Source organism: Rhopalosiphum maidis, chromosome 2 (genome assembly GCF_003676215.2).
Source record: "Rhopalosiphum maidis isolate BTI-1 chromosome 2, ASM367621v3, whole genome shotgun sequence".
In the NCBI taxonomy this organism is placed as follows: Eukaryota; Metazoa; Arthropoda; class Insecta; order Hemiptera; family Aphididae; genus Rhopalosiphum; species Rhopalosiphum maidis.
This window is the reverse complement of record NC_040878.1, coordinates 45,476,180-45,504,124: the sequence shown is the minus strand read 5'-3', so window position 1 is coordinate 45,504,124 and position 27,945 is coordinate 45,476,180. Positions and strand designations below refer to the sequence as shown.

General features: G+C 27.5%; 2 protein-coding genes and 2 non-coding genes across 4 annotated transcripts; 3 read left to right on the top strand and 1 right to left on the bottom strand.

The window, feature by feature from the left end:
- Positions 1 to 4,755: 4,755 nt before the first annotated feature.
- Positions 4,756 to 10,478, bottom strand: LOC113551830 (cactin). The gene is made up of 10 exons (XM_026954351.1): positions 10,325 to 10,478; positions 9,561 to 9,704; positions 8,308 to 8,861; positions 7,991 to 8,239; positions 6,435 to 6,611; positions 6,102 to 6,342; positions 5,856 to 6,045; positions 5,305 to 5,459; positions 5,092 to 5,236; positions 4,756 to 4,999 (listed from the first exon to the last, which is right to left on the bottom strand). Coding segments are annotated over exons 1-10 (2,046 nt in total). The 5' UTR covers positions 10,327 to 10,478; the 3' UTR covers positions 4,756 to 4,810.
- Positions 10,479 to 16,213: 5,735 nt separating this feature from the next.
- LOC113554821 (translation elongation factor 2) lies at positions 16,214 to 26,187 on the top strand. The gene is made up of 15 exons (XM_026958871.1): positions 16,214 to 16,367; positions 17,640 to 18,048; positions 18,118 to 18,326; positions 19,552 to 19,676; positions 19,743 to 19,851; positions 21,160 to 21,273; positions 21,774 to 21,920; positions 21,985 to 22,086; positions 22,151 to 22,289; positions 22,360 to 22,817; positions 22,875 to 23,084; positions 24,389 to 24,571; positions 24,649 to 24,781; positions 25,548 to 25,672; positions 25,736 to 26,187. The coding sequence occupies exons 1-15, from the start codon at positions 16,365 to 16,367 to the stop codon at positions 25,802 to 25,804; spliced, it is 2,535 nt and encodes an 844-aa protein (XP_026814672.1). The 5' UTR covers positions 16,214 to 16,364; the 3' UTR covers positions 25,805 to 26,187.
- LOC113555348 lies at positions 17,388 to 17,456 on the top strand. The gene has a single exon (XR_003405372.1). It is a non-coding gene; the product is annotated as a small nucleolar RNA SNORD57 (small nucleolar RNA).
- Positions 17,501 to 17,569, top strand: LOC113555347. The gene has a single exon (XR_003405371.1). It is a non-coding gene; the product is annotated as a small nucleolar RNA SNORD57 (small nucleolar RNA).
- Positions 26,188 to 27,945: the final 1,758 nt, after the last annotated feature.

Below are 27,945 nucleotides of genomic sequence, written 5' to 3'. Positions count from 1 at the left end.
AATAAAATCCATTTCTTAGTGACTAACGCTGTATAATATCTTATATAAATTTTCCGAAGTCACGTATTTCAGAAACAAATCCTGATGAAGATGAGTGACGTATAACGGTAACTAAATTTCTCTGTCCGCGTCTTAGAGTATATATAGATTGAACCGCAGAGTAACGCGAAAATGCGAATAAAAGATGTTCGCCTAAAAGCCTTCGGCGGTGTTCTCTCTGTCATATAATGGATATATACAAGCGTGTCCGTAGCGGAGTGACAATATCCACCACCGCTTTATTTTAGTTAATATTATTTTTACCATGTCTTATAAAACAAAAATGTATGGTCTATTACATTATATTATTTTGGCTTAGCAACTCACCTTCCCACCCATTCTGAACTTCTGCTAACTCTTGCATATATACTACTTATATATATATATGTGTATATACTAAATATAATATTTATATACTCGTATATATATATTATTGATAAATAAACATTCAATACAGACCCTAATAAGTATAATAACTATAATAATATACATTTATGTATGTAAGCGTTGATTAAATATGTATCTATAGTATATTAATTCAATGTTATAAACGACCAGTCGGCGGGCTCTATATGATAATAGGACTTTAACAATTAGCACCCAAACCCAGTCCGTCATGAATATGTATAAGCCACGGACTAGCTTACGGCCCACGGGCGTCCTTGATAAGCGGACGTGGGTGTGCGTCATCACGTGATGTTCCTTACTTGAGACTTAAGTTACAAAATCTTCATAACTCTGAAATCCTAATTTTGAAACTGTCTTATTAATTTAATTATATAGGGAACCCTTCACATAATGTAATATTTTCGGCTAGCAATTTACCTACCTATAGTTAGATACCTATATTAAAAAGTATAAATAAACCAATTTTTTATTAACTTAATTAAAAAATAACTATATTTAGGTGTCTATATGTAAATCAATTATATTTTAACACACTGGTTTCGCTGATTTCTATTGTTGCTTTGGTTTTGGTACTATTGTTTATTAAATTATAGACTTGGTCAAGACATGAAATGTCTATGCGCATAGCCAATAAATAAATTGCAGTTAGTTTAGAGCATACTGGATTAGCACTTTTAAATGTATAGAAAGTTTCAAGTGTAACCGTATGGGTACCTCGTCATTGAATAGGTCACTGCAGCATTCATGAATGTAGGTACTAATTTTGAACAAACTGAAAAATGATTGTAGGACGAAAAACGGTTTTGCGCGAAGATGGTGTGAAAGCTTCTTTTTGCAAAGATATTTCACAATATATTAATTATTTTATTAATTTATTCTTCTATTAATAATAAATAGTTTGAATTGATTTTTGAAAATCTACCATGCCCATTATATTATTTATTATTGTTATTAAGTTATATTTTAAGTACGTAAAATGGTATAAATAAGTTCACAGTATAAGCTATAATAGCGTTTAATAATAATACAAATTTCATAGTGCATACAGAAATAATAATACAATACAAGCAAAAAGTTTCATATATAGGATTAGTATTGTTCAAAATACAATAAAATAACTAAAATGATTACTTTTTGATTAAATATTTCATAAAAATTAAAAATTAAATTTCCTATAAAAATATTGTTGCTACGTATTTTTGGAATTTTTAAATTGCTGTAAGAACTGTACCTATTGTGATTCATAAATTATGAGTAACCTCGTGTGTTAGAATTATAAAGATCCACAATAGACAAAAATGGAAAAAAGTGACGCTGTGACACTAAAGGATAAAAAAAGTATTTGGAACAACTGTATGAAAAAAATCGTGAAATCGTTCGAATTCAAAAATAGGTATTGTTAGAACGATGGAAAACTCAATACAATGTGTTCTCTCCTTCAGTCCCTCCCCGACCTCCCCTGACCAAAAATTGAATAAATTGCGACGTATAACACTTGGAACAGTCAGAAATATAGTTGGGACAACTCGTGAATAAAATCGTAAAAAATGTTATCTTAGTATCATCAAAAAAGTGGTAGGTACATATAAAAAGTCTGTTATTTTATAATATTATAAATAAATTGAAATTATTTGCAATAACATTTTATATCTTGAGTTTTTTCAGCTAAAAAAGTGGAGGTCATACGAGTCATAGGGTTGGGGTTCTTAGTAAAAACACATCAGGTAACGGTAAATATATTTTAATTTTATTTCCCTCCCATTCCCCTTGGGAAAATATCTAAATAACGTCCACGAACTATTTATAGTTAATCACTTAAATTTAAAATATTAAATACAACACATTCGTTATTGATTTAAATGGATTACTCGACTACGATTATTTACTTAGATGATATATTTCTATAATAGGTACCTAGGTAGCTATAAAAGTTTTTACAAAGTCGTAAGAGTACATCGCTTAAACCTACAGTGTCAAAGTTTAACGGTTGAAAATATAATGGAATGCTTAGGTAGGCAAGTACATAAAGTTGGTGGCTCAGGGGCAAACACTAAAACATTTTAACTATGTAACTGTATCTATACTTACGTCATGTCAGTATAGCAGAAAACTAACTAAACAATAAAACAACGTATTCAAGATGTCATATATTTAACTTAATCATTTTCTTGACGGCTAATACCTACTTCGATTTCGAATCATCTACGTAATTAGTATTTAGTTTAGATACAATATCTCAAACCAAAATACACTGCAGGTACCTACAGGTGAAAAATAAAGATACAAAACCTTTCTTTTTTATATTCTTATATGTTACGAGCACGTAGAAAATTTAGCACTGTAGGTTAAATATTGAAAATATAAAAATTAAATAGAACATTTTACTGGGATACTTTAATGAACATAAAAAAAAACACTTGGAATAGCCGACTCAAGTATTAGTTACCTACTTAGATATTAATAATTTTTAAGTATATTATCCATTGAATCATTTGTATAGATTAGGTTACCTATCTGTCTATCTATATAACTACTTACCTGTATGAAGAATTTATAATATTTATATTATTATTTAAATGTGGTTTAACACGAATTAGACGAATATTGTTTACCATTAGTTATTTTAATTAATTATTAATAAAATATAATGTTAGGTACATAATACAGAATTATAGAACTTTATTTTAATTTTTTTATTTATTATCACATACACCACTACCATTTATTATGATTTATAGCACTTTGAGTTACAAATTCGACCAGATTTTTTGCATTTACACCGGCCGATTGGTCTTAGACGTGTTGTAAGCACGGATATCTACTAGAAGATAACCGTGATTGTAAGTAAAACTATCGTACCTTTGACTACACAAATTAGAAAATTTTCTTGTGCTTTTCGTACATCATTGACCTAGATGAACATCTCTTTGCATAGGTGTCGTGAATACTGAATCGGTTCCGACTATCACAATTCCCAATGCACGTTTATTCGTTCCTAAATTAAACAGGTAGGTATCTCGTGAGTAGTAAGTCGCATAGAAACGAATACAATTTTTAGGTATAGTTGTATAGGTAATTATTACGCATTCATTTTATTCGATATAAATATGCGCAGTAGTCAGTGAGCTGTATTTAATTCACTTTGCCCACTTTAATCCGGACACTGTTCACTTTGCCCGGATACTATTGTACAAAGTCCAGTCAAATGTAGGAAAATTGAAGTATAAAAAAATAATTTGTTCGGATATTGTACAAAGTGCCTGGACATTGTAATACAATGTCTGGATTTTCTACCGTAACATATTATACTCGTATATTATTAGTAGGTACTTAAAATTTAAATCTTTATTAGTCTCTAATTTATTTAATTTAGGTATACATTGTAAGAAACAAGGTTTTATTTTTTTTTTATAGTAAAAAGACAAGGTTTGTTTTAATAGATTTTATTAGTTTTATATATTTAATTTTTTTTTTCTAGTATAAATCTTTATTTTATACTTTGTAAATATTAAATACATCACATTAATTAGTTTAGTTATATTCTTAAGTATATTGGATTAGACACATCATTTTGTGACCATCACAAAGAGCTACCTATCTGACCTTTAGAACTTACTCAGATAGATTAAAATAATACTTTACATCTAATCTAAAAAAAAATCATTTATTATGTTTAGACTTTGACTCTTAATATATATGATTAAAGAAGTGATAATCAGGTCAAATGTTATGAAGACAAATACCTACTAAATAAAGTTCAATAGGGATGTGTTCAATCAGTAGAAAATACTTGATGTTAAATTTTTTAAATGTTTGTTTTTAACAATGGCATTACCCATAAGTATTATAAAAAAAAATAGTTTTGTACCCATATTATATTTGTTTAAAAAGTAAAATAATATTATATTAAATATAACTAAAACTTTAACCCATTCATACATATGAATTTTAATAAAATTGTAAAAAATCATATGATAATAGTGTATGAAATTTTGAACTAAAACAAAAGATATATTTTTGCTACGAGCTGACATATTCTAGTGTCGCATTATATAATACTATATTATAGTATGGATGAGCATATCACAAATTCAATCGTATGTAGTTTTGAAAACAAGCTATTTTCATCCAGCAACATATCTGCACCAGCTAAGATATAGTGAATGTTTCATCTAATTAAACATAATTATGTACACGTCTACATAATAGTAAAATAAACTAATAGAAATTTAAAGTTTTTATACTTTTTAAAATACTATATTTTTATTAATAAATAAACAGTTAAATTCCATAAAAGTTGTAGTTTAATTAATTTATGTACAAACATTGATAAAAAAAAAAAAATAAAGAAAAACAATTTAAATTATCGTCTATATCGATAACGTTTGAAATGAAACCATAACTGAAAAATATTGTTATGAAATTGACATCGAAATCCTCTTTTGTATGAATATTCCCACTCTCTATTAACTATTTTGAATGCAATATCTTCATATGGAGGACCTGCATGAAATCTCAATACTGCAAATTCTGGGTTATCTCCACATGCAGTCTACAAACATATAAATATTAAATAATAAGTAATATGGTAAAAAATAGCTTTATACAACTACAATAACTTTTCAATTTTTGTTTTGAATTTACCAAAAAATATTGTGGAGTTGAACTTTTATTTATTAAATCTGGATAAAAAATATTAAACTTATATCCTTGAACAATTTTTGGTGGAGGATTGTCCATATCATAATGAGTTTGATTGTACTTATTCCACTCAAATCCAGTATGTACCCTATGTATATAAAATTAATTTTAATAATTTAAACATTTAAAATTAATATAATTTATTATATTGTTTACCTATTAAAATATCTGGGTTTTCGTGGTCTGTACTTATCTGACCATAAGTAAACTTGATGGTCTAATTCAGATTCTACTGAGAATTCAGCTTCTTCGTTTGTCATTCCCTTTCTAGCTTCTTTTTGCAAAGCCATTTCTTCTGCAGCCATGACATTCTGAAAAAAATATGTTTTTCATAAACATAAATAAATTTATTTGAATGAATATTGACAAAAAGTTTTACTGGATAGATTATTTTAACACATGTTTTTTATTGTATGTACACTTTTATACGTCTAAGGATTGACTTATTCCATAAATTATTTATGAATATAAATTAACTTTTTGATAAATATTTAAACAAATAACCCTATTACTTTTCAATTGGCATCAAATTTCAGTATGTCAATAAATATAGAATCATATAACTGTCTGTATGTTAGTCAGTGTACAGTTATTTATGACAACTAATGTTATATATTTTTCAGTATTGAATTTATATTATTTTTATGGTTTTTACAAACAACATATGAAATTGACACTTGAATATTTATTGTATGTGATAAGCTTACTTCAATACGTGTCCCTGTGCCTTGTACTTGTAGTCTAGCGAATGTCAGTCTTTTCTCATCATCAATTTCTGATACAACTAAAGTACCCAGTTCTACGCTATTAGGAGAAATATATACAGGACTATATCCACAAGCTTCATAATCTGCAGCACATTCCTCTATTATATTTCTAGCTTCTTGTTCAGCATCACTAATTAAAAATAAATGATAATATTGGCTAGAATATAAATACATGATTAAATTTACCTTATATCTTCTTCAGAACTTTGGTCTTTTTCTTTTCTAGATGGAGATTTTCTGGTAGAGGTTGATGGTTGATCTTGACCTGATGACTCATTAACTTTAGTCAATTGTTGACGGCTATTACTGCTTCCTTCTTCGGGATCAAACTGTGATTCATCCATTTTTTGTTGTGCTTTTAATACTTCAAGTTTTTTCTTTAGATTTTCTTGGTGGCGATCTCTAAGTCGAGCTCTTGCAACATGAGCTATATATATATATATTAATATTAATGATTAAAATACTAATTTAGTTTAAAAAAAAAAAAATTGTAATTGTATCAATAGTAATCATGCATACCTTTTAGTTGTGACAGTAAAGTTTCCCAGTACCCAATGTCAACACCTTCAGCTTTACTATTAATTTTTTTTTCAATTTGAATTTTTAATTGATCCAGCTGTTCAGCAGTCTTACCTCTAAAAATATGAGCAACTTCATGAGCTACTGATTGATGGATACCTTCCCTCCGACCAACGCCTAAACATATAATATTTGGTTTATTAAATTAAATATTATTAAATACTTAATATTGTTGATGGTACTGAAGTGTTGAAATTCACAATGGAAGTTTAAAATTTACAAACAATACATGATAGTATATTATGCTTATTTAAAGCAAATAATTTAATTCCAAATTGAATAAAACAAAAAATATATTTCTAATCACTTACACAGTAGCTTTAAAATTACTAAATAAATATGTAACCGATAATGATTTGGTGATAATGATTGAGTATTATTAAATATTTGATCAAAATTCTTCAAAACCAGTTAAAAAGATACAACATTGTGAAATAAAAAGTAAAAATATGTCGTTTTCCACAATATATTATACAAATCATTTCATAGCTTACTAACTGACATGCACTGTCAAAGTTGATAATTAGAAAGATACCATTGACCTGTAAAATAATGCTAACAACCAAAATGATACAATAATATAAGGGAATTATAAAAAAATCATTTTTTTCAGACATTTTTATTTGAAGTCAATTATACCAATTTCCAAGATTGGTTGTCAAATATGATTATAGGTTCACAGTATAAAATAATTAATAAGTAATAATAACCAATAAGTATATTATTATTAATCATCAGTACATTTTTACCAAGATGCCATTAAGAGTGATAAAGCAAGCATATTTTTTACTGTCACTACCAGTTTTTCTGTAATCTGATTCAAATTCTTAAACTCCAGCGATCTTGTGGTTTTATGAAAAATATCTTAATATCTTTATCTTAGATTTTTTTCTAATACTTTATCTAATTTTATAAATTTATATTAATATCAGGCAATTAGGTTTCTTGCGTATTACTTATTTTTCAGCATGATATATTCTATAACTGATTTAAATATATCAGTAGGTATCTACTTATAATATTGTAAAAATTAATTTTTGATATACATTTGATAAAAATTAAATTACCTAATCATCTTGAATAATTTATACATGTAATTTTCATATTAATAATCACTAACAGATGAGTAGAACCACAAGCTATATCAAAATTAAGTATTGGGACACAAACAATTGTACACTTTAAGTTATAAGAATTTTTTTAAGTCAACATTTTTGTTAGGCAACAATTTAGATGTATAAAATAAATTTTTATACTAATGCATTGTTCAATCTTTAACTGTAAGAATGTATTTAACATCAATAGGTAGATAAATTGAACGTTGATGTCAATGCCTAGGCTATACATGTAATTATCAAATTTCCCAATTTTTAGTTTGAACTATTTTTATAATACTATAGTTATTAAGTATTTGATAAAAAACAATAAATATATTAAATTCATTGAACATCAGGTTTTAAATAATATATGTTTTCTCAAAAAGATATGACATTTACCTGTGTATGCTGATTGTTTTTGTATTCTTCTCATTTTATGTAATTCATCTTCTACAATGACTGTTATATCATTCCAGTAATCAAAGTTTTTTCCTTTTTCAAGTTCCATGTAAACTTTTATATCTTCTACAAGATCTTCTAAATCTTTAAGTTTTAAGCCATTTAAGTAAATATAAGGTTCATGCATTTCAACAGCATCTACTTCTTCTTCAGTACTTATATACTTAGCAAGAAGATCAATTGGTTTAGCTGAAAAATAAACATCAATATCAATATATTATTTGTATAGATTTTTATTTTTATTACATTGATATTACCTCTGCCGTCCTCAATTCGAATAGTAGATCGCAAACGAGCTTGCTGTAAATGAAACTGGTCTTCACTTTTTTCCCATTCTTTAAACTGTGCTGCTTCTTTACTTCTTTGTAATAATGCCATCTCATCTTCCCTTTGTTGTCTTTCCATTTCTCTTTCCATTCGTCGTTTTTTCACTTTTTCCAATTCTCTTTTGTTTTCTTCCATTTTTTGTCTATTTCTTAGCTCTAGTTCTTCATGGCTAACACCTACTAAACCATCTTTAGCCATTTTTTTATCCCAAACAAATGTAGAAAGCAAATTTGCATCTCCAAATGGATTGTCAGCATTTGTATAATGAAGGTAATCATTATCCCAACCCATTAACTCTTTTCGTTTTCTTTCTTTAGCTGTTTTCTTCATTAAACGCCTAAACCGCTTTTCTTCTGGAGTCTCCATACCTTTAATTAATTCTTTTTGCTGTTTTCTTTCTTCAGCAACTCTAAGTCTTTCTTGCTGCAGACGTTGTAATAATTTTGCCTCATCATTACTGGACGAGGAATCACTTGATGATGACCTATGTGTAAATCAAAATACACTATTAGCGTGATATTTATATTATATATTGTTTTTAACCATACTAAATATTGATTATATTATCAAGATTTGATAAAAGTCTGAGCTATATCTAACATGTCTATTTATGCTATCATTAATATTAGTTTAGTTTGATTTATGGAATTACATTATACCACATCACTTGTATACCAAATGATCATGTTGAAAAATTGCTATCATAAAATCATGTTACAATATAGGCAGATATTGAGGGAGGACTTAGGCGGACTCAGCCCTCAAAATTAGAAGGTAATATGCTATACTTGTGTAAAGAAAGGGGTTGCAAAATTAAAACCACTGCGGGACACTATACATCGGATTATAGCCTCCCTAAAAATTCAACCAAATGTCCATCCATGTGTTACATATAATATTGTGCATGTTATGTTTTATTTGATAATAATAAACACTAATTATAGTATAATTGTATATTACATAGTGTAAGACTAAAGGAGATTACTATTTCTATTTTAAATAAAATATAGAAATAATTAAACACTGTTCATTTTTCTTTTTTTTTTTTTTTTAATACCTTATTTTATTTATGTATTCTAATAAATATTATCATAATTATTTATATGAGTATATTTTTTTACTTCCAATACTTAATTAGCAACACTTTGCATATAATTTAGTAATATTTAGCAACAAATTTTACCTTCTTTTACTCTTGTGCTTTGATTTAGATTTTTTTTTTTTTTTTGACGAATGCTTATCATGTTTGTGCTTTTTTTGTTCGTCAATATTTTTCTTATTATTATATGAATCCTTTGATCTAGAGTAATGTCTAGATGATGGCGACCTACACAAAATAAATAATTATTAGTTTATTTTGAACAATGCATGTAATTGTATGAATTATAAAAGATATACTTATATACACTGTACATTCAAACCATACATTTAATAGTAATAACAATGGATATATTAACTTGATATAGTAAGGTAAGTCTAGGTAAATACTATGAGATACATATTATATTATCTAAACAAGTCATAATCTTATAAACTAGAGCACTAACAATAATTATTGTAAAAGTAAACAAGATATTATTTTGTATTTATTTGCTCTAGTTGCCCAGATAAAGAATACCACATAAATGACAACTTACAAAATTACTGTTTATACTTTTTAGATTATTAGATATTAAATGATATCGCGGTACTCTAAACACCTTCACCTCAAGATTACAGTTTAATAAGTGATTTTAATACATGGCTTAAAGATTTTATACATGTTTATATTCATTTTTAACTTGCATTTTATTTCAATATATTTATTCTAACTATTATAATATTATAATAATAATATTTATAATCTAAACCATCTCACTTCCTTCCATCACGATTGTTAATCTATCAGGCATGCAATACCAATTTTTTTTTATCGATAATTGAATGTATTATAAAACCATTACTTACATTTTGTATGATGATAACAAGATTCAATCAAATGTTAACATATAGTTAATAATAGTCAAATGAGATTGTTTAAGTTTTAAGACATTTAATTAAAACCATTTAGTACTTAAGACATTAAACTATCAACCTTTTTAATCAAAAACTCAAAAACAATATTTTTATTTTTTATTCGGTTATCAGTTTAAAGAAAACTAAGAAAACCATGTCTACGAAGAAAAAATAGTAACAACATTGATTGCATGGAAACAAAAAAAAATCAAAAAGGTTGTTCCAGTCTAGTACCTTTTATCCCAAAACCAATTTGTTCGAATTTAATTAATATCGGAACATTTGTATTAGCGCTTATTTATTCTAATGACCAATTGTTTTATAGTACAGCTATGTATGCTACCAATGCTATCATATTGTTCTGTGATGCTACCACAGAATAAATATAATGATGCTACTAACCTTCTAATATTTATACTTTCTAAGGCTCATTGATCTAAATTATATTGATGCCTGATGGCTTTTTTCTAATTACATTTGTACTAGGTAAATGGATTTTTATTACACAATATATTTAAGTTTAAAACAAATATTTTATAAGAATTTGGAATAACTGTTATTTGAAATTAAAATTATAGTAAGAACTAAGAATGTTAGAACAATGTTATTTACTTAATTAACCTAACGACAATAATAATAATAATAATAACAGATAATTGATCAAAACAATACCGTTTTGGCCTTTCATACTTCCATAGTTTCATATTGGCTTACAGAAGCAGAAGTATGACCAACTTCGTATTTCTATTATACATTGGAAAAAAATGACCAAAGTTCATTTAAATAATATGTTGATTGTTGAACGAACTCGATGTTATACCTAATTTCTTTATAAATAGTACATTTTTTTTAAATACCTACCGAAAATAAATAGTTATCTACTTATACCAGATTTTATTCCGTTAAAAACTGGAAAAATATTAATACACTAATACTTATTATATTATAGTCTTATTAAGAATCTTCAAATACATCAATATTAATCATTTTTTAGACATCATAAAATAGATCTAATTGATCTAAACTGAAGTATTTAATAGGAACCTATTTAATATTTTTGTAAACTTTTATGTACATTAAATATATTTAAAAAACTTTTTTATTACTATTTTTTCATTAAGTATCCATGATAACTTCTATATTTCATTTATTTTATTTTATTACATTATAATATATAAGACTGACTAAAAATCAATGCTGACATCTTATCTAAATAATTTTTTTTATAATGTATAACTACGTAGTAATTAGTATTACTTAGTTTTGAAATTGTATCACATTCGTGTTTAACGTTTAAGAACTGCAAAGGATTCCATATCATATATTTTTACTAAGGAATAAGGATTGTTACATATATAGATTATCCCGTGAGGATTTACCTATTGCGATATCTCCTGAAATAATGGAGATATCATAATTATTCTGGTTTTTTAATATGATTCACAGGGACAAAAACGTCAAACGTCAAGAACTACATAACATTTCATGTTTTAATTTATTTTAATGTTTTGGAAAAAAAGTTAAAACATATATTTTTTTATTTAATTATTTTCAAAAAAATTGAAGATAGCCATTTTGTAAAGTTCAATGAGTTCATTTTTCTTAAAATACATTTTAATTTCATTAATCTCCTGATTTTTAATATTTTTTTTTTAGTTTCAAAAAAAACTGTGAATTATTTAATACGATATTGGTATCATTATATCAAACATGTCAACATGTGGAATCCCGGCAAAAAATATAAAGGAAAAAAAGGACAATTTTTAAAAATTTTAAATATATTTATTAATTATTAAAGAAAATATGAAAAGTCTACATAGGATATTTCCAGTAATAAAAATGCATCTTAGTATCTAGTATTTTAATCTATATTATATTTTTTTCCGTGAAAAAAAACAAGGAACGAGTAGGAACTGTTTACCACAATACTACCACCAGGTCCCTACTCTATACTATACTATTTATACCAAGTTATATTGTATTTAATATATAAAAATATACTGGATACTTATATAAAGACAAAGAATGGTAGATATATTTGTTTACATTTTCCCACATAATTTTATGTAATAAAAAAACAAAATTTTTCAAAAGAAATACATTTATATTTCAATATTTTATATTTTTAAAATTAAATTAAATATTTAAGATTAGATACCGATGCTTATAAAGGAGTTTAATGTAGGCAATTTTAATGTGGCTTTATGCGGGTTGTATAAATGTAAATGTGTACGTAGGTACTGGGTAGTAAATAATAATTGTTTAATTTTTATAATCAATTAATATATTTAAAAATTTGTTCTTTTTTCCGTATATTTTTTCCTTTGTCGTTTTACCGATTAACCCAACATGACGTGCCCTGCATGATCGTTTCGGCCGGAAAACGCTTTCAGTGTTTCTCTCGAAACTAGAAAAATTTAAAAACCAAATGAAATTAAAATATCGAAATGTCAATATTTACAGAAGAATGAACTTTAACAAGTATCTTCAATTTTTTCGAAAATAATTAAATAAAAAAATATATTTTTTTAACATTTTTACCAAATCATTAAAATAAATTAAAACATAAAATATTTTTAGTTCTTGTCCCTGTGAAACATATTAAAAAAACAGAATCATAATATATTGATATCTCCATTATTTCAAGAGATATCGCAAAGGGTAAATCCTCACGGGACACTACAGGATGATTCTTTTATCAAACAACACTCATTATTTCAAAAAGTATTAATGTTTTTGAAACTATGTAAAAAAATATTTTCAAAAACATTAATAATGAAATAATGAGTGTTGTTTGATAAAAGAATCACTCTGTATATATTCAAGAAAAAAAACACTAATTTGAGATGTATTAATATTTAGTATATTATGTAACATGGTTGATCTTACCGGTAAAACTATATAAGCGTACATTATTGCACGTTTGGAAACTCATGGCCGGGAGTTACAAATCATGAGCTATCCAACAAAGTTACATGATCCAATTTTTTTTTTCATATTTAATATTTGTGTAAATCTATGATTTATCGTTATTGTATAATAAATATAAAAACGTGATGATAGACACATCGTTATAAAATTAATATATTTATCACTCCGTACAGAATCTAAAATGTAATTAATTGGTGTTAATTTTTCTACACAAAAATGTAACACAGAAATCTCATAGCGTTAGCATTATTATAGTATACATGGAAATGAGTATCTGAATGAAAAGGTTATTATTTATATTAATAGAACCTGATTATAGATACCCTGAGAACTATTAAAAAATTCTCTAAAGAATAACAAAAAATGACTTCCAAGTTCAAATACTTTGATTTCCTAAAATATAATTTATATCTTTTTATAGGCAAGCAACTTATAAAAAACCGACGGTTTAACTTTCGGTATTTTTAACACTCCTTTAAATCTTGACTAAACTAACAATAATAACAAAATTAAAACCTATATTATAGGCACGCACATCATATAATAGGAAATAAATAATGCAATAGAAATGAAGCAATGTATATCTCCAATTGGCCAATTGACCAATTAGTTATTTGATTGAATACCGCAACACACATTTATATGTACTATCAAGGCCGTAACTGAAAAAAAATTTCGGGGGAGGGGTTCAAAAATTTTTTTATATATAAACGGTGAAAATTTTTAGTCAATAAACTATAGTCATCACTAAAATATTTTTACTTTTAAAAATTTCAGGGGTCCGGACCCCGGGATCCTCCCCCCAGTTACGGCCTCGTGTACTATGTAGGTACTTAAAAACTAAAATGTATCATTCTTTTTATGAAAATGATAATACCTATAATTATTGACAACTTTGTTTTATTTCATGTTAGGGACCTTCAAAAAATTATGACTGGATTAAGATTTATAAAGCACCGTTGATAATTTTTTTAAAGGTCCAAAACGAAATAGAGAAAATTTATAGGTATATAAGTAAATTTATTTTGATAAAAAATTAAACATAACTTAAAGAAATATTCAATATTTTCTTTTACACATAATATTAACTAATAAGTATTATAAATAATAATTGCATTATTATAAAGGCAAAGGCATAGTGTAAAATTAGAGGCCTCTAAATAGATCCCAAGTATTATAGTTCTAAGATCATTGCCTTCTGCCCTCTTTAATCTCGGCTTAAAATAATTAATGAACTTTGCATTAAAATCTGAGCATTATACTTACTTATTAGTTATTACTTTTATTTTTTACTATACTTTCAAGTTTATACAGTATGACTAGTATGAGTCATCCATCAATACTTCAACTTGATAACGAAATATTCAATAAAAAATTACGGATTATTTTTATTCAAAACGTTTTGTATATAATAAGACTGGACAGGGTAAAAATCATAGTTAAGTAGATGCAAGTTTAAGATTATAACTTATAAACCCAGAAGAAAATAAGATTTATTATTTTTCGAAAACAGATTAGATTTCATGGAATATACATAATTTTTTGGAACAAATACTTCGTGGCCTCATATACAATATTTTTGGTAATATGGGTTGGTTATATGCCTTAAGTTCTGTGGAACAGATTCAAAATGTGTTCCTAACACAATATTACTTTTTAAACCAAAAAATATTAGTGTAAATAGATATGTTTGGAACACCACTTCAGTTATATTTCAAATTTTGTTTATTAGAATTCTAATATCTTTGGAAAATTGTTTTCATAAATGCATCTTTAAAATATTACTAGCTTGTTCAAAAAAATATTTCTTCCTAACTTTTATGAAACAAAAGATCGTTGGAGCAAATGTGTTGTGGAACTAAAGGTATTGATTCCACAATACGATGACAAAGAAAAATGTGTTTTTATCATAGACTTTATACTAAGGTTTATGGTTGTAATGGTAAAATACGTATATGGTTTTTCTTTAGATCGTGTATAAAATATCGCGAATATAGATAATAAATATATAATATTAACTATGGGTTTTAGTATATGAACAATTTTTCATTTTTTTTCGTAAATTCTATGTACACTTTCACTACTTTCTTTAGTATAGCCAATATAGGTGTATTATTGTATGGTTTGGATTATACATTTATAATCCAAACGGTAGACATGATACCATCATATTCTTAGACAATAAAGAATAAATAAATTATCTATGACCATAATATTATGGATAATAAAAGATTAACAATTTTACTCTCTATAGACGATAAAATTGATATCGTTTTTATATATTGTGATATAAAATTCGCTAATAGAATGCCTGCGTCATTTATCGTTACTTCATGTTGTTATTTAGTTAAGCTACCAAATTTACTTATTGTAAGTATAATATTACAGATTGTAAATAAACTTTGCTTAAATAATAAAAAAAAAAAAAGAATAGAGAGCATAAAGAATCTAAAAGCTTTTCTAATCAATCTGTTTCGTACGATCGTCAAAAATAATAGCATAAATCGTATATGAGTAAATGGCTGAGCATTGCGAATTCGAACTACAAAAATATTGCAGCTGCCAGCTGCTACTAACAGTTAAGACTCTTAAGAGTTAACAGTTGTAGATACATCGTGTACACCCATATTCCATTGTATTCGATTATTAGAACTACAATATTCAAGAGATGGGTATATCTTAGTCCGTGATTAGAACAATATTCCATTTGGGGTGGGAGAACGAAATAGAATACATATTAAAAAACACGTCAAGTCTACCGCATTATTTTGCGGGACACGAGGTTGGCAACCATGTGCATCACACGTCGCCAGTGTTCCGACGCGGTGGTATGTTACAATGATGAAGGGCGGGGTATGATTATTCCCATGAACGGCAGCTCTGTGCAACGTGTCATGGCGACCGCTGGTTATTGGTGGTGGGGGGGTAGCGGTGGTTTCTGTAGTCCGACGGTCTGACGAACTGTTCCACACACCGTCCTTTCTGTTGCAACGTCGGCTCCCGACACTCGTGCAACATAATTTGATTTTTCTGAGCAGATTTCATCCAAAAACATCTCAAAATGGTGAGTATTCATTGCATTTGTTGTTACGTTACTGTTTAATACTGTATGACGGCCGTCCGTTTCTCCATCATCCGGCTTATTCCGTTAATTTATTTTGGTCTGGCCGTGCATTTAGTGGTGGTAGCGTCATCCGTCGAGATGACGTGGTAGCGGCGGGTCGAGGCGGGACACCCGTGTCCGGTTAGATTTTTCACCCTTACTTAGGAGTTTAAGAAAATTCAAACTATCCTTTGAGTTAATCTCTGTCACGGTTTTCCGGGGTCGCAATTTCTCTTGCTTTTCCAAAATCTCATGATGAGATGCTCATCATGTCGTGGTGCTTGAAGTCAACACTTTTTCGATTTCCACCAGATTTATTTCCAAGTGCGGATCATGACCTCCACGCATACACAAATTCTTTCAATAGTTTTAAAAGAAAATATGCGATTAGTACGTTTTTCCTACAAGTATCACAGTGTTGTCGGCTTGGTCTCTATCGCGACGTGTTTAGCCCTTTGTATGTATATATATTTTTATTACATCGAAATAGTGTCATCTACGATGTACTCAGCTTCTATATCGATCTGCGAATGTCCTGTCATCGCATTAAGTCTTAGACCCAAACGTTAATGGTGTTGTTAGAGATCACTTAACGAACAATTTGTTTTTCCAATGGTATGATATCAGATAATATGGTTTGCATAACTTGATGAAATTATTTTCAATGTTTACTTCTAAATGAAGTACTAAAAATTGATCAACAATTTAATTATATTTAAAAAAAACTATTTTTTTAAATAATTTTTTTTGGAGAAGCGACTGTTTTTATTCTTCTTCCCAGCATACTTCTGCAATGTTATTATATATAGAATCACTAATTTTTGTTTATATTTAATTAAAAATATTTTTATTTTCTGATTTACACTAATGTGCATATTGATTTGGAATATTACCATTATGGTAATTCAATAGTAATAACTTTTAAAACAAACCTTTCATTAATTTACTTATATACACAGTGGTTATGTATTTTCAATGATTTATGAATGATGATTTTTTTTCTTACCTGAATGTTACTGGAGGGAAAATCTGATTTAATGAGTCTGACAAAATCATTTGAACATCAAAAACAAATTTAGTGTATTAGGTATTTAATAGAATGATGACAAATTAATTATCCTGACATTCTATGGAGGGAAATACTGATTTAATGAGTCTGACTGAAAATTACATTATTTTTATTTTATTATAATTATATTGTACACATTGCTTAAACTACTTAATGCATATTAGGTGAACTTCACGGTAGACGAGATCCGTAAGATGATGGACAAGAAGAAGAATATTCGTAACATGTCCGTCATCGCCCATGTGGATCATGGGAAATCAACTTTAACTGACTCTTTGGTATCCAAAGCTGGTATTATAGCTAATGCTAAAGCTGGAGATATGCGTTTCACTGACACACGTAAAGATGAACAAGATCGTTGTATTACTATCAAGTCTACTGCCATCTCTATGTACTTTGAATTACAAGAAAAAGATTTAGTCTTCATTAAGAATGTAGATCAACGTGATCCTGATGAAAAGGGTTTCTTAATCAACTTGATTGATTCACCTGGACACGTTGATTTCTCTAGTGAAGTTACTGCTGCCCTCCGTGTCACTGATGGAGCCTTAGTTGTTGTTGACTGTGTCTCGGGTATATACTAATTTGTCTTATGATACCTTTTTAAATTAATTGTTTTCCTAATAATTATTTTCTTTTAAGGTGTGTGTGTACAAACTGAGACTGTATTACGTCAAGCCATAGCTGAAAGAATTAAGCCAATTTTGTTCATGAACAAAATGGACCGTGCTTTATTAGAATTGCAATTAGAATCTGAAGATTTATACCAAACTTTCCAACGTATTGTTGAAAATGTTAACATCATTATTGCTACATATTCTGATGATAGTGGTCCCATGGGAGAAGTCCAGGTAATAATTTATAATATCTTAGTACCTTAATGTAATTTATATATCTCAAAGTAAATTCAATCTTTATGATGATGACTATTTAAAGCTGTTGATAAGATATACTTATATGAAACTTTATTACCCTTCTCCACGTCTGAAAGATTGAAATTATATAATTTAGAATGTATAATTATTGGATAATATATAGATCCATAATGTCACTAACCTCGGCAAGTATAAAATAAAATGATTTAAATGTATTCATCTACATTCATAATTTGATAGTCTAAAACTAAATAAATACAAATTATAAAGTTTTGTTTCATGATTAACAATTATAACATAGTAAATTAAAGTTTATATTTCATTCCAGTATTGTTCTTACCTTAAAGTTTGATAATTAGTCATTTAACTCAGCCAAACTGGACTGCTAAATTTAATTTGATATTTTTAGACTGAAAAATTTGCTATATATATTTGTATACATTTCAATAATTTTATATTGATGACTAACCAAATTTTAAATAAAATTCCAGTATCAGAATTATTCAATACCTTTTATATGTCTTATTTGACCATAATAAATATGATTCAGCTTAATAACTTTTAAGGATAGAAACAACCAACTGTTATTTTTTACTTTAAAATCTAATGTATGACTTAATCACTTCACTCAGTAACATTTTTTTATTCTATAAGTCTAGAAATTGATTTTATACCATTTTACAAGATCATTATAATTTTCTTAGAACTAATAAATAATCTTATGTTTATGACATATTGTTAGTGCTGCTAAAACAAAACAGATTGCTGTAATTGTGTATATTATTGGTTCTATTTTATTACAAGACTTATAAAATTTATGTTATAATTAAATAAAAATTCAATGTTGTGTATATGCTTAAATGCTTGTTTTAAACTTGAGTTATTATTTTACAAATTTGATGTATATACTACATGGTCTTTCAATGATGTTTATCACATTAACTATCTATTGCTATCTATTGTTTTTATCTCACAATATTTTGAAGACCCCCCATTTATTTCCACTTATTATGTAGTAGATTAAATTACCTAATATTTTCATTTATCTTGATCTTTGTGATGATACATATTTAAAGCTGTTGATAAGTTATACTTACATGAAACTTTATTACCCTTCTCCACGTCTGAAAGATTACAATGATATATTTATAATTTGGTATGTTTATTTTAAGTGTACGGTATTGATCAATTACTTTTTTAGGTTGACCCTAGCAAGGGTAGTGTTGGTTTTGGATCTGGTCTTCATGGATGGGCTTTCACACTTAAGCAGTTCGCTGAAATGTATGCCGAAAAATTCAAGATTGATGTTGTTAAACTTATGAACAGGTGACTAATAAAATTAAAAAAAAGTCAATTAAAATTTATTAACATATAAATTATTTTTTATAACAGATTGTGGGGAGAAAATTTCTTTAATCCCAAAACAAAGAAATGGGCCAAGCTTAAGGATGACAACAACCAACGTTCTTTCTGCATGTACATTTTAGATCCTATTTACAAGGTATATATTTTTATTTTTTAAACTATTAAGTTATTAACATTAGCTATTGTTGAATAACTACTAATTATACTGAATTTTGATTACTAAGTTTCATGATCTTTTCTTAATATTTAATATGACTTATGATGATGTTCTTTGCACACCAATGCTCCTGATATTATCTTGTGATGATATTTTAAGAACGGCCGACTGAAGTTGTTATAATAAAAGAGTCAATGTTACTTATGAATCTTATTTATTCATTATTAATTTAATGATAATGTATTCAATGATGATGTTCTTTGCACACCAATGCCCCTGATATTGTACTGTGACGATATCTTAAGAACGGCCGTCTGAGATCTCTTGTAAAATTTAAAGTTCATAACATTTATTGATTAGCATTGGTATATATTTTCTTTTTAAATAGATTTCAGTATCCATAATTTTGCGTTTCAAAATTAGGTGTGATTCAAATTGGTTTGGGTTATTAATTTTTTTGTTTATTCAAAACTAATTAATAATTATTAATTATCATTCATCAATTATTTTTACCTGTGATGATGTTCTTTGCACACCAATGCTCCTGATATTGAATTATGACGATATCTTAAGAACGGCCGTCTGAGGCATGAATAATTTTTTCATACAAAATTTTCTAATTTTTTTTTTTATTATTATTATTACTGATATTTTCGTATTGAGTGAGACTTACAATTGAATGATTAAAATCAATTATAACTTGATTTTAATTATTAAATATAGGTGTTAGTAAATTAATTTCATCTATGATGATGTTCTTTGCACACCAATGCTCCTGATTTTGATCTGTGACGAAATCTTAAGAACGGCCGTCTGAGATGTAAATTATTTATTTTAATAAACTTATTACCCAATTATATTTTGAGATAAATTGAAATTTTATGTTATGGTCAGTCTTATAACAAACTAATGATGAATACTTATCACAGACCTGTTCTGAGCTATTATTGAAGACATTCTTATTATAAATATAACTGATTGTTTGTTTATATGCTAAATTAAAATTTATAATAATAATAAGTCACTGTATAAAAGCAAATTACTACTGCAATTATATTTGAGTGTTTAATCTTACTTTACTAAAATATATTAGCCTGTTACCATTTAAACTAAATTTTTGAGAATTTATCAACCAATGATGATCAATATTCACAGACCTGTTCTGAGTAATTATTGAAGACAAATAATTTTAATACAAACTGATGGTTTATTTAATTATACATTTGTTATAATATAATATTAAATACTATTTATTCGAAAAATTAATTAATTAATTTATTATTAAAGGTGTTCAACTCGATCATGAACTACAAGAAAGAAGAAGCTACTGATTTATTAAAAAAACTTGGTATTGAATTAAAACACGAAGATCAAGATAAAGATGGAAAAGCCTTGTTGAAGGTAAATATTTAATAAATTAGTTTTGAGATATTAAATTTATATATTATTTTGGAATGATAAGAATCACTTTGTTTTTATTAAAAATAGTTTAATTTCATATTATTCTTGCTTATCTAAGTCTATTGCATAAAATCCATTTATTTAATAAATATTTTTTTATTATCTTAAAATTGTGTTCATAATAATGATGATAGAAATTAATTCTGATGAGAATATTTATGTTGATATTTACATTAACCCTTCTCCATCTGAGTTATAAGATACAAAATAATATAATGCACTTAAATTGTCTTCTCGTATATGTTGTATAATTATTAAAGTATAGTTGGATTATTATGTTAATATTTAATTTTACAATGATGATAGAAATTTGTTCTGATAAGAATATACATGTTGATATTCATATTAACCCTTCTCCATCTGAGTAAAGTTTATAAAATAATCTTATATAGACTTAACTTATGAGTACTAGAAATGAAACTTTTAATTTTATAAACTAGGTTGTTATGCGTACTTGGTTACCTGCTGGAGAAGCTTTACTTCAGATGATTGCCATCCATTTGCCATCTCCTGTTGTTGCCCAGAAATACCGTATGGAAATGTTGTACGAAGGACCTCATGATGATGAAGCTGCTCTTGGTGTTAAGGTAAATTATCAATTGATTTAATCAATATTATATAAATTGTATTTAATATTTTATTTTATTATAGAACTGTGACCCAGATGCACCACTCATGATGTATATTTCCAAAATGGTACCGACATCTGACAAAGGACGTTTTTATGCTTTTGGTCGTGTGTTCTCTGGAAGGGTGGGTTACGAGCTGTTTTTGAAATATTAATTATGCACGTCTAATTTATAACTTCATGTTATAGGTAGCTACTGGCATGAAAGCTCGTATTATGGGACCTAACTATACCCCAGGCAAGAAAGAAGATTTGTACGAAAAAGCTATCCAACGAACAATTTTGATGATGGGACGTTACACTGAAGCTATTGAAGATGTTCCCAGTGGTATGTACTTGATATTTATTTAGTGTTAAGTGTTTCACACTTATTAAAAACTGAATATTTTTATTTTTAGGTAACATTTGTGGATTGGTTGGTGTTGATCAGTTTTTGGTAAAAACTGGAACAATTACAACCTTCAAAGATGCTCACAACATGAAAGTCATGAAGTTCAGTGTTTCCCCTGTTGTGCGTATTGCTGTAGAGCCCAAGAACCCTGCTGATTTACCCAAATTGGTTGAAGGTCTTAAACGTTTAGCCAAGTCAGACCCTATGGTGCAATGTATCATTGAAGAATCAGGTGAACACATTGTTGCTGGTGCCGGTGAATTGCATTTGGAAATTTGTTTGAAAGATTTGGAAGAAGATCATGCTTGTATTCCGATCAAGAAGTCCGATCCAGTGGTATCATACAGAGAAACTGTGAATGAAGAATCTGAAATCATGTGTTTGTCGAAATCACCCAATAAGCATAACAGATTATTCATGAAATGTCAACCGTTCCCAGATGGTTTGGCTGAAGACATTGAAGGGGTAAGTTTGAATTTGTTTAAAGTATTATATTTTATTTACACTTATTCTGATATACAGGGTCAAGTCAACCCAAGAGATGAATTCAAAGCTCGTGCTCGTTACTTGGGCGAAAAATATGAATATGATGTTACTGAAGCTCGTAAAATCTGGGCTTTCGGTCCTGATGGAACAGGCCCCAACTTGTTGATTGATTGTACCAAGGGAGTGCAATATCTAAATGAAATCAAGGATTCAGTTGTTGCTGGGTTCCAATGGGCAACCAAAGAGGTAATGTATTTATTTATTATTTTTGTATGATATGTTTGCTATGATGATACAAGTATTATTCTTTCGCGGTTTCCACCAGAAAATATTTATTATGATGGTTGAAAGTGTCTGAGCATATATTGTTTCAGTTCCTAAAGTATTAATAATTTTATAGTATATTGATTGTAAATGTATTTTATATATTATTTTTATTTAAAGAATGAGTACAAAAACAATATTAGTGGTTAATTTAAGTAGCAAATTTTCTATTTTAAGATTTTTTTTGTAATGATACACTCTTATATCTTTCGCGGTTTCCACCAGATAGCAATTTAGCTTAGTGATGGTTGAAAGTGTCTGATAATTATTATAACAGAAAATAAACTATTAATTGTTAAAATAATATAAAATTGATAATACTTAATATAGAATATAATGTGTTTGAAATATTTTCTATGATGATACTATTGTTATATCTTTCGCGGTTTCCACCAGATGCATTTTGCTTAATGATGGTTGAAAGTGTCTGAGTAATTTATTTCCATGCTCCATCAGTTAATAATTAGCATTGCACTTTTAACACACTGCAAAGGTTTCCAAATAAAAGTACTTAAATTATTTCCATATAATAGGTTATACATAATATGGTATCACCTAGTACCATCATTTCTTCCATTGTAGGTGATCAGATAAGACTAATATTTATATGATGATACTATTATTATATCTTTCGCGGTTTCCACCAGATAGCAATTTAGCTTAGTGATGGTTGAAAGTGTCTGATAATTATATTATAACAAGAGAAATAAACTATTTATTGTTAAATAAATAATACTCAATATAGTGTGTATGTTTGAAACATTTTCTATGATGATACTATTATTATATCTTTCGCGGTTTCCACCAGAAAGATTCTATCTTTTGTGATGGTTGAAAGTGTCTGAGTAATTTATTTCTATATTTTATATTAAGTCTTACTCTAATGAGATTCACAATATTCAAGGATTATTTTGCAGTTTCCAAATGAAAAAGTAATTGAGTATATTATATACCTATTTCATGTATTGTTTTGTTCAATGACTGTATACTAGCCAGTATCGTTGTCCGTAGTTAAAGGTTAAAAAAAAATTAAAATAATATTTCTATGATGATACTATTATTATATCTTTCGCGGTTTCCACCAGAGAGATTTATCTTTTAATGATGGTTGAAAGTGTCTGAGTAATTTAAGTCCTTAGTATTAATTATTACTTTAATGAAATACATTTTAAAAGAAATGTTTTTGTTTCAATTTTAACATAAATTTGTTATTATTACTTTTCTAGGGAGTTTTGGCTGAAGAAAACATGCGTGCGGTTCGATTCAATATTTATGATGTTACATTACACGCTGATGCTATCCATAGAGGAGGTGGTCAAATCATTCCAACTGCTCGTCGTTGTATGTACGCTTCAATTTTAGCTGCTCATCCAAGAATTATGGAACCTGTGTACTTGTGTGAAATTCAAGTATGTTTTAATTATATAACTATTTGTATTCTAAGTATATAATAGTTTTATTTATAACTTTGTACAATTGTTTGTAGTGCCCTGAAGTTGCAGTAGGAGGTATCTACAGTGTTTTGAACAGACGTAGAGGACACGTTTTTGAAGAAAGTCAAGTTGTCGGTACACCCATGTTTGTCGTTAAAGCATACTTGCCTGTCAACGAATCTTTCGGTAAGCCTATAATTTATTCTTGAGGTTTTGTTTTATCATAATTTATCTCTTTCGTATTTACAAATGAAATTGAAGAAAGGCGCCTCTTTTTGTCATAGGAGGTATTATGTTTATGTTTTTTACTTGATGTAATACTATGATTAATTATTACTACTACTTTTATTACAAAAAAGTCTGAAAATAATAGTCATCCACGATTTGCCTCTTTTACTTTGATTAAATAAAGTAATAGACTTTCCTTTAGTGGTAAATTAAAATTAGGTATATGTCGCTATGTTCTTCAGGTTTTTATCTGATGTAATACATTCATATTACTACATAACAATTTTGTAAAAATCAAACTTAATCGTTAATACCACAATTTGCCTCTTTTACTTTGAATAAATAAAGTAATAGACTTTCCTTTAGTGGTAAATTAAAATTAGGTATATGTCGCTATATTCATCAAATTCCTATCTGATGCAATACACTCATACTACTATAGTTCCAAAATGAATTTATATTTAATATCTTCCAGCATAAATGATTCACTCTGTAATTGGCGGGCGGGTTTTTATTCGTTCGTTAATGGGGACAGTGTTGAAAGTGCAAATGGAAGAAAATTAATTTTATATTAATTCATCAGAACGCTGTCACAGAACCTCTATCCTTATGTTCAATGATGATTTTAAGCTATGATGAATTGAAACAATTTATTTATAATATCAATTAAAAAAATTAATTTCAATTAACTTGTTTATTTACTATTTTTTTTTTTATTTTAAAGGCTTCACTGCTGATTTGCGTAGTAACACTGGAGGACAAGCTTTCCCACAGTGTGTATTCGATCATTGGCAAATATTCCCAGGTGACCCATGTGAAGCAGGATCAAAACCATTCAATGTTGTTATGGTAAGATAAAATAATTTTAATTGTTAACATTAAAATAATTATTATGTTTTTATTTAATTTTAGGATACACGTAAACGTAAAGGTCTTAAGGATGGATTACCAGACATCAATTCATACCTCGATAAATTGTAAACATGATATTAACTTTAAAATCACTGCATTTTTTTTTATTATTATTTTATTGTTAAAACACAATAGTACGGAAGACTTTATGTTATTTCCACAAATAATATTTTTGTCTTACTTTTGAACAATACTTGTTTTATGCTACAAAAACAAACTTTAATTTTCCATAAGACTTAACTATTCTAAAAGAACTGATGAATATGGTCAAGTTTTTTTTTCCAAATGTATAAGGCAGTGTCTGGGTTTATGATTGTTTCCATTTTCCAAACTAAATAACTATTGATCATTTACTGGTGGTAATATTATGTGTTTCATCAAAAATGCGTTAGGTGTAACGCTGTGCATGTCACTAAAATGTACCTAATAAAAAACATTAATATGAAAATGAAGTCTGTTGTTCAATTTTACTTCGATAACTTTAATAAGGTTTTAGCCTACAATAAGATCTTATTTTTCCTTAAAAATATGTTAGTATATTTCTTAAAATGTGATGTAATTTTTTTTATATATATACTGTTATAAATATTCAAAAATTATTATTTTACTGTAATATTATATCTAAAAAACATCACCGTGACCAAATGATAGACAAATTATTAGTGTTTATGATGTTCCTCATATATTTAAAGGAGAGTAGTTTTTTTTACTACCTGGTTCTAAACTTTTATCTGATTGAAAATACATAATCGGTTCTAATTTATTGATTTACTATAAATATGTACATATAATTGATTAGTGATGACAGTTGGTTATAAAAACTGATTTTTTTTAATATTAATTCTAAATCCTGATTAGTGGAATTGTAATGATTGAAATTATTTTTTCGAGTGGTTGATAACTATTTTTATAGACAATTTTGATATATCAAAATCAAATTCTATATAACGAGTAGCTCTATTTAACATTTTAGCTAGTTACCAATTTTTAAATTAGAAATTTGAAAATTAATTGAATAAATTATTACTGCAGTAAAGTAACTGGCTGCGTAGAGTTTTCCTATTTTATATCAGTTATCAATAGATTGCACAAGTAAAGAGTTAGACCGTTGCACACAACTCGCTCTTATGTCCACCGAGACCACGCGCGAATTAAAAAAAAAATCATTGCACGCAAATGCGTGTTGGTACGAACGCTGTATCAATATAATATAATCGTCATTATTATTACCTATGTATATGTTTATCATAATTAATGTTAGATAGCAGTTTTTATAGTTGAACGTAATCTAGAATATTAGGAGTGTTCTAGTATTGTTGCAACCATTATTAGTTTAATATAAATTGTGTCGTGTATTTTTCGAAGTGTACATTTTTGAATAAATATGGAATTTATATTGAGTGAAAGGTCTAAACCATTAATACCAATAAATGGATATACATTTTGTTTCCATAAAATACTAGCAAACGACATTCAACGCTGGACTTGTAGCAAGAGTAGCTGTAAGTGTTATAATATAAAAATTGATAATAATAAGATTATAGAAAGCAACACAAATCATAGGCATGACTAAATTGACGAAAATATTAGTAAGTGCTGAGCATTTCCTTAAAAAGAAAGCTGTTGATGTTTTTGCGAAGCCTTCAAAATTAATTTGCAGAGTTGAAGCACAGATGTAAGTACTAATGATTTATCTCTAATACGGCATAATATACATCGAGCTCGTTCTACTATTCTTCCTTCACTGCCAAATAGCGCCATGGGAACGCACGCAACTTTAAAATTTATGAACTACACAACTAATGACAATGAACAATTTATATTTATTAATAATAGCGTGAGTTCTATCATAGGTTTTTATGTGACGTCAGACATTTATATGGATGGAACTTCAATGTCTTCCCTAAGTACTTTACTCAACTTTTTACCATTCATGGATTTAAAGATGACGTATATATACTACTTGTATTTTTCTTGCTACCCGACAAACAAAAGATCACTTACGAGCTAGCGTTCACATTTTGGTTGATCACTAGTTTGCACGGTATGACACTCGCACCTGTTCAAGTATTTATAGATTTTGAAATTGCAATTCATATGGTAGTAAAGAGCGTGTGGCCAACATCACAATACGAGGGTGCAGATTTCATCTAGCCCAAAGTTGGTGGCGGAAAATTCAGAATCTAGGTTTCTCGACAGTTTACAAAGAC